Genomic DNA, 8,488 nt, shown 5'->3' on the forward strand with positions numbered 1-8,488 from the left:
TTGGTCAGCCCAAAAGACATCACAAGGACCTCGTAATGACCATACCGAGTCCTGAAAGCAGTCTTCAGGATATCTGGCTCCCAAATCTTCAACTGATGATAGCCTGAACGCAAGTTGATCTTAGAAAACACCATGACACCCTGAAGTTGATCAAATAGGTCATCAATACGTGGTAATGGATACATGTTCTTCACTGCAACCTTGTTCAGCATTCGCATAGAACCATCCTTCTTCTTTACAAACAAGACAGGAGCACCCCAAGGCGACACACTAGGCCTAATTAACCCCTTATCAAGGAGTTCATGCAGCTGCTCCTTCAATTACTTCAACTCAGCCGGTGCCATTCGATACGATGGAATAGAAATGGGCTGAGTGTCCGGCGCCAAGTCAATACCAAAATCAATATCCCTGTCGGGCGGCATGCCCGGCATGTCTGCAGGAAACACATCCGGAAAATCTCGCACCACCGGGACAAAATTAATAGTAGGAGTATCAGCTCCAACATCCTTCACAAAGGCCAAATAAGATAAACAATACTTCCCAACTATCCGCGGGGCCTTTAAATATGAAATCACTCTACTCGGAGACATGGTCTAGAGAACATATCCACTCGATCCTTGGCAACCCCAGCAATGCCAACATCACGGTTTTAGCTTGACAATCCAGAATAGCATGACACGGAGACAACCAATTCATACCCAAGATCTCATCGAAGTCTACCATACTAAGCAATAAGATATCAACTCTAGTCTTCAATCCCCCAATAGTCACTACACACGACCGATATACACGGTCCACAACAATAGTATCACCCACTGGCGTATATATACGAACAGATGAAACTAAGAACTCACGGGGCATATCTAGATAATAAGCAAAATATGACTATACATACGAATACGAACCAGGGTCAAATAATGCAGAGGCATCCCTGTGGCATACTGAGACAATACATGTGATCACTGCATCGGAGGCAACAATATCTGGTCTGGTAGGGATAGCATAGAATTGGGCCTGATCGCCTCTTGCTGGCCTTCCCCTCTAGGGTGACCTCTAGTTGTCTGGGCCCCACCTAAAACTGGCTGAGTGGGTAGCGTAACTGCTGGTGCTAGTGCCATCGGCCGAGACCTCTGTTGTGGAGCCCCATTCAACAACCTAGGGCAGTCTCTCTTGATATGACCAAAGTTTCGGCACTTGAAACATCCTCTCCTATGACGGAACCACTGCTCTTGATAACTCGTGGAACTACCTGTAGAAGCTTGAGCAGATGAGGCATGATAAAAACTCTGCGCTGGTAGTGCATTGAATGAAGACTAGCCTGAATAAGCACTGTAATAATCGTAGCTAGCTGATGCGCCACGATGAGCTGGACGAGTCATTTGAGCGGGCCTATAAGGACGACCCCTGCTGTGGCAGGACTGCCCCTTAGAACGTACACCACCGAAACTGCTCGAATCTCGAGGCCTCTTGGCCTCCCTCGCACCCCGCTCCTGGCTACAAACCATCTCTATCTGCTGGGCAATGTCAACCACCTCGTCAAAGGTGGCAGTAGATACCCTTTCTCTAGTCACAAGCAACCGCAGCTGATACATGAGGCCATCAATGAACCTCATGATCCTCTCCCTATCAATGGGAATCAACCAAACTGCATGACGAGCTAACTCAGAAAACCTCATCTCGTACTGGGTCACAGACATGACATCCTGCCGAAGTCACTCAAACTCTCTACGCAGCTCTTCCCTTGAAAGTGGTGTTGCACCGACCAGCTTGCGCTTTTCATAAGCCTCCCACCATCTGATGGCAAACCCAGAAAACTAAAAAATAGTGAACGAGACCCCACTGGTCTCCAGAATATCTATTGTGTGAAGCATCCGCTGGAACTTGTCCAAGAAAACCTGGGCATCCGCCGACTCAGCTCTGCTAAATAATGGAGGCTGATGCAGGCCGAAGCCTCTCAAACCTCACAAGTCTCATCTGCTCATCATTAGTCATAACAGGGACAACCGGGGCCTGAGCAGCTGCAACCGGATGGGCTGGTAGCACCTTCGGTGTCTGAAGCCCCTGCATCGCCTGCTCTGGAGTATGGGCAGCGGGGGTATGAGTACCTTCCCTCGGCCTAAGAAGTGGCTGTCAATATCTGGGCCAACGCATCATGAAGGCTTGGAATCACAATTGGCACAACTGGTGCCTGGGCTGGCCCCACTGGCTCAACTACATCTGGAACCTGCTCCTGAGCTGGAGCAACTGGTGGATCTGCAGGTGCAGCTCTAGCTGCTGTACGAGCTGCACCTCTACCCCTACCATGACCTCGGCCTCTCATGGCCCTAGTTGGTGATACTGGTGGCTGTCCATCCTGCCCGGTAACACGTGTAATCACCATCTATGAGAGAATAGAATACAAAAGTTTAGTTACCGAAAAAAACAAATCCACACGACAAGAATGCAAGAATGTGAAATTTCCTAAGGGTCCGGCAGCCTCTCGAAGATAACGACAGACGTCTCCGTACCGATCCACAAGACTCTACTAAACCTGCTCATGACTCATGAAATCTATGTAACCTAGGCCCCGGTACCAATTTGTCATGACCCAAAATCCTAACCTGTCGTGATGGCGCCTATTGTGGTACTAGGCAAGCCGACATTTATAAAATAACTCCAACACTTAACAGAAAACAGATTTAAAATAGGTTAAATGACAACAACTTCTCATAAACGGGATAGAAAATCCAAAATACAACTCGAAAATTCCTAACATCGAGGTGTCACTGAGTACATGAGCATCTATACATCACCAGTCTGAAAAATACAGGATGTAGTATGAGTACAACCAACTCAGCAAGTAACAATACTAAATAAGGAACTGAAAGTAGTGACGAGCTTTACAGTTATAGTTCAATTACCGTGATTTTAACACGGAAGGTAGGCATGCTTTCACGTTCGACAATTAAGGCCAAAACAGTAATTTCATGACAAGTTCAATTGAAAGAGAGTGCATTATCTTTCAGAAAATTACCAAGAGAGTGATACATGGCAGCTAAGAGCAACAAATATGAAATCAAATGCATCCTCTCAGGGCCACAGTCACTCAGCCCTCCCACTCACTCAGCACTCGGCACTCGCACTCAGTAGGTATCTGCGCTCATTGGGGGTGTGTGCAGATTTCGGAGGGGCTCCTTCAGCCCAAGAGCTATAATCCGCACGGATAACTCACGTGCTATAATATAATATATGGATCCGCACGGATAACGCACGTACTATAGTATAATATCTGGATCCGCATGGATAACGCACGTACTATAGTATAATATCTGGATCCGTACGGATAACTCACGTGCTATAGTATAATACCTCACAATCAGGCCCTCGACCTCGCTCAGTTATCAACCTCTCCAGTCTCTCGGGCTCTCAGAAATCATAATAAGTAGCTCAAATAACAATGATATGATGCATCAACATGAACAATAGAGACTGAGATGTAATATACAAATAAGCTGTGACTGATTACAAGACAATAATTTAGCAGATAATTCAACATGTACATGACCTCTATGGGTCCCTACAATGCACACACATAGTCAAAACATGATTTGCGGTTCAATTTCTCTAATACATGGAGAGTAAGCAGATAACAACAGATTATTCACTACACAATCCCATGGAATTTGATCAAATCACAATTCCTACGGTGCACGCCCATACGCATGTCACCTAGCATACGCGTCACCTCAAAACAAAACACAAGACACGTAATACGGGGTTTTGTACCCTCAAAATCAAATTTAGAACTGTTACTTACCTCAATCCGAGCAAATCTCTACTCCAATATAACCTTGCCTCATGAAACGGCCTCTGAATTCCTCGAATCTAACCATAAATAATGCGACATAATCAATACGGGCTAAAGGAATCAACTTCATAAGAAAATGCTAAGTTATTAATCAAAATTCGGCTAAAAATCCGGCCCCCGGGCCCATGTCTCGAAATTCGATAAAAGTCACAAAACCCGAAAGCCCACTCAACCACGAGTCCAACCATACAAATATTATCAAAATCCGACACCAAATCGTCACCCAAATCCCCAAATCATACTCTCCAAATCCCTAGCCTCAAACTCCTAATCTACACCTTAAATACATACCAACTAGGTGGAAATATCAATGGAAAAAAATTTTATTTATCAAAATTGGCACAAGGGACTTACCTCAAGAATCCCATCGAAAACGCTCTCACAAATCGCCTAAACCGTGATTGAAATGTTAAAAGTGAAGCCAAAATCGCGAACCCTTGCTTTTAAACATTCTGTCCAGCACTTTCGCTTCTACGGAAACTTAACCGCATCTGCGGCATCCAAGAAGTGACCAAAATTCTGCTTCTTTGGTGAACCACTGGAGCTGGGCCTCCGCTTTTGCGGTCCTTTCCCCCGCATATGTGCCATCGCAGGTGCGGAATTGCCTATCGTACCTGCGCAAACATCCGCTTTTGCACCCATCACTCCGCTCCTGCGACCACGCAGGTGCGGAAACATCTTCGCACCTGTGACCATTGTCCTCCCCATGTCTGGCCGCATCTGCGCTCCTCAGCTCGCACCTGCAAGCTCGAACATGCGATCAAAGCTCCGCAGGTGCGATTACACGAGCAGACTTCATCAGTCCTCCAACTCAAACTTTGATCCGAAAACCTTCCGAAAATCACCCTGAGGCCCCGGGGACCTCAATCAAGCATACCAACAAGTCTTAACACCTCATACGAACTTAATCGAGGGTTTAAACCACCTCGAACAATATCAAAAATACGAATCGAATCGCATATAAATTCAAGTATAATAATTTTTAAAGTCCCAATTTCTACAAACGATATCGAAATCTATCAAATCACGTCTGATTGACCCCAAATTTTGCACACAAGTCAAAAATGACATTACGGACCTACTTCAACTTTCAGAATTGGAATCCGACCCCGATATCAAAAAGTCCACTCTCGATCAAACTTTTCAAAAATTCCAACTTTTGCCATTTCAAGCCTAATTCTACTACGGACTTCCAAATCATAACCCGGACACGCTCCTAAGTGCAACATCCTGTCAATCATTTCAACTTAAGCTTTCAACCTTGAGACTAAGTGTCTTATTTCATTCTGAAATTACTCCGGAACCGAAGCGACTACCCCGTCAAGTCACATAACAGCTATAAAGTACAGAATAAGCAGTAAATGGGGGAACAATGCTATAACTTTCAAAACGACCGGACGGGTCGTTACAATAACCATGTTCGTCCATTAGAATTTGTTAATGTTTCAAGAAGAATTTTTGAAAGTAGAATCAACTTTGCTGACGTTGCAATTGGATTAAGCAATTTTTATTCTTTATTAGATGTGATATCTGTTTGTTGGTGTTTTAAATGTTTTGACATCTCATTCCCATCACAGGAACAAAAGTAACTTTTACCATCCCTGGTCGGAAAAGATAAACAGAAAATTTCTCTTCCATTCTTTCTGTTAGCCTCCTTCCCCCTCCGTATCTCCTTTTTTATTTCAAATTACTAAACTTCTTTATTTCTAAACCCTCAAATTCACATAGCTTTTTCAATCCTTTTCTCAATAAATTATTTTGAATGCCATACACATCTCTAAATTTGGTAGGCAATGTTCACTGGCCGAAAACTAGAGCAACAAGGTTTTGACAAAAAAGGGAAGGGTTAAAAATAGAGCTACGTGTCGGCTCCTAGTGCTAATCAGCACAATTAGAAAGAACTAAGTCTAAATAAAGTCCCGTTAGCAAGCTAGGGTATTTTTAGCCCAAAAATGTAACGGCAAAATATAAATGGACCCAACTTCTAATGAGGGTAAATCTAGACATTTTAAATAGCAAATTTGGACCTTTTCCCTATTATTATTACAATTATCCTCCCTTGTACATCCAAATGTGTTGTAAAAGTATTACACATAACAGCCTCCCTGGCAAGAGCATAAAATATGCTACTTTATTGCCTTTTGTTAGAATATGTGATATTATAACATTGCGCCTATTTCTGAGTTCCTAAAACTCCTCTACCCATCGAACTATGGTCCATGGAGGCTTCCAGTTTCCATCTAACGCATTCTTTAGAAACAAAGAATTAGTTTGTAGAATAATATGTGAAACCTGAGAGTTGACACAATATCTGATAGCCTCAAGAATAGTGTAATATGCCCAATATTTTGGCTAATGGAGTCCATCTCACATAAGCATAAGCATATTTTCAAAGTGTAGACTTTGTTGGCAATATTCTTTAGTACTCAAAAATATTGCATTGTGTGGTGGATATCATTTGCACAAGTTGTATCTTTTCTTTTACAACTAAGAGGCCAAGACTTTTTTCCCTATAATAGGAAAGGACATTAGTTCATTTTAAACACACCAACAAGACTTGAGTCTTCATTTCTTGTTTCTTCCTTTCCTCATTTATTAAAAGTATTTTGTATGAGAGTTAAGTGTTGGGAAGCACTTGTGTGAACCCTTTCTTTGAAGTGATCTTGTGAGGTTATTACCTTAGGGTATTTGGGATTAATTAGAGATATTTACTCTAATTTTGTACTCTCTTTTATACTCTTGTTGGTATAGTGAAATTACTTCTCTTTGCTTGTGGACGTAGGTCGCACTGATCGAATCACATTAAATCGGTGTCTTTTTTATCTACTTTAATTTCCGTTATTATCAACTTGCATTGTCTTTGCTATTGTCATTATAACATTGTTTGACTAAATTTCGCACTACCCGAGTTCCCGATCCTAACAAATTGGTATCAGAGCCAGATCTAACCGGATTTGTTTTAGTAGCCAATATGACTTTAACAAAGACTTATGTTGAGAAATTTGATCAAAGTGCAAACTTCAAAATGTGCCAATTAAAGATGGAAGCTATCTTAATTTAGGATCGCTTAGATCTGACGTTGCAAGGAAAGGAGAGGAAGCCAGATAAAATAACGGACGATGAGTTTGTCGTCATAGACAAAAAGGCAAAATCAAGTATCATCTTAATTATCTCAAATGAGGTTTTACGTGAAGTTTCTATAGAAACCACAGCCAAAGGCACGCGGGAAAAATTAAAAACTTTATATATGAAGAGGAGGATGAAAAATAGACTTTATGTGAAGCAGAAGCTTTATACAATTCGTATGTGTGAAGGTACCTCTATTCTCTCATCTTGACACCTTTGATTCCATTCTTATGGATTTGAGTAATATAGATGTTGAAATTAAAGATGAGGATCAAGCCGTGTTACTGCTTTCTTCTCTACCCCCATCTTTTAAGCATATAAGAGATACTATGCTTTATGCAAAGGATAATATCTCTTATAAGAATATTAAATCTATCTTAAAATCAAAAGAACATATAGATAGTGATATTACTAGGGAAGTCAGTTGAACTCAAGCGGAAGTTGGCTTGTTTGTTAGGGAAAATTCCGACTCAAAATCCAGATACAATAATTTAGAGTGTCGCCATTGTCATAAGAAAGGTCACATTATCTCCGAATGCTATAAGCTGAAAAATAAAGAAAAGCATAAGGAAAGGAAAAATGAGCACAAAAATACTGACACTGCCGAAGCAAGTGTAGCTGCTGATGAGACTGAGGGAACTATTTTTTTAGCAACTAATAATAGTTTCAAATCTAACAATGAGTGAATTTTAGATTCGGGTTGTTCTTATCATATGTGTCCCAATCGGGATTTATTTACCAAATATGAATCTATTGAAGGTGGAGTTGTCTTGATGGGCAACAATGTTGTCTGCAAAGTTTTTGAAAAAGATACAGTCCGAATCAAAATGCACGATGGTGTGATGAGAATTCTCACCAATGTTAGACATGTTCCTGACTTGAAGAAAAATCTCATCTCTTTGGGCACTGTAGAATCTCTTGGGTGCAAGTACGTAGGTGACGGTGGAGTTCTGAAAGTATCTCATGGTGCTCTTGTGATCATGAAAGCACACAGATCTGGTTTGTTGTATACTTTATGGGATCCACTGTTATAGGTCATACTACAATTTCGGTATCAGACAACTTGTCTGATTTTGATGGCATTAAATTTTGACATATGCCCATTGGGACTTTTGCGGATAGGGTGGAGCAATTTACTATATCATCCAAAATTAGGCTAAGGTGGAGATTTATAATATGCCTAATATTTTGGCTAATGGAGTCCATCTCACATAAGCATAAGCATAAACATATTTGCAAAGTGTAGACTTTGTTGACAATATTCTTTGGGATCCAAAAATATTGCATTGTATGGTGGATATCATTTGCACAAGTTATATCTTTTCTTTTACAACTAAGAGACCACGACTTTTTTGCCTATAAAAGGAAAGGACATTAGTTCATTTTAAATACACCAACAAGACTTGAGTCTTCATTTCTTATTTGTTCCTTTATTAAGAGTGTTTTGTATAAGAGTTAAGTGTTGGGAAGCACTTGTGTGAACCTTTTCTTTGTAGTGATCTTGTGAGGTTATTC

The 8,488-nt window shown here is 41.2% G+C and overlaps 1 protein-coding gene across 1 annotated transcript; it reads right to left on the reverse strand.

The window, feature by feature from the left end:
* Window positions 1-1,313: 1,313 nt before the first annotated feature.
* LOC138906126 (uncharacterized) lies at window positions 1,314-1,697 on the reverse strand. Its single transcript, XM_070194648.1, has one exon. It carries the CDS (start codon window positions 1,695-1,697, stop codon window positions 1,314-1,316), a length of 384 nt encoding a protein of 127 aa, XP_070050749.1.
* Between the last annotated feature and the right edge of the window lie 6,791 nt (window positions 1,698-8,488).

The sequence above is a fragment of the Nicotiana tomentosiformis genome, chromosome 2 (genome assembly GCF_000390325.3).
Source record: "Nicotiana tomentosiformis chromosome 2, ASM39032v3, whole genome shotgun sequence".
Lineage (NCBI taxonomy): Eukaryota > Viridiplantae > Streptophyta > Magnoliopsida > Solanales > Solanaceae > Nicotiana > Nicotiana tomentosiformis.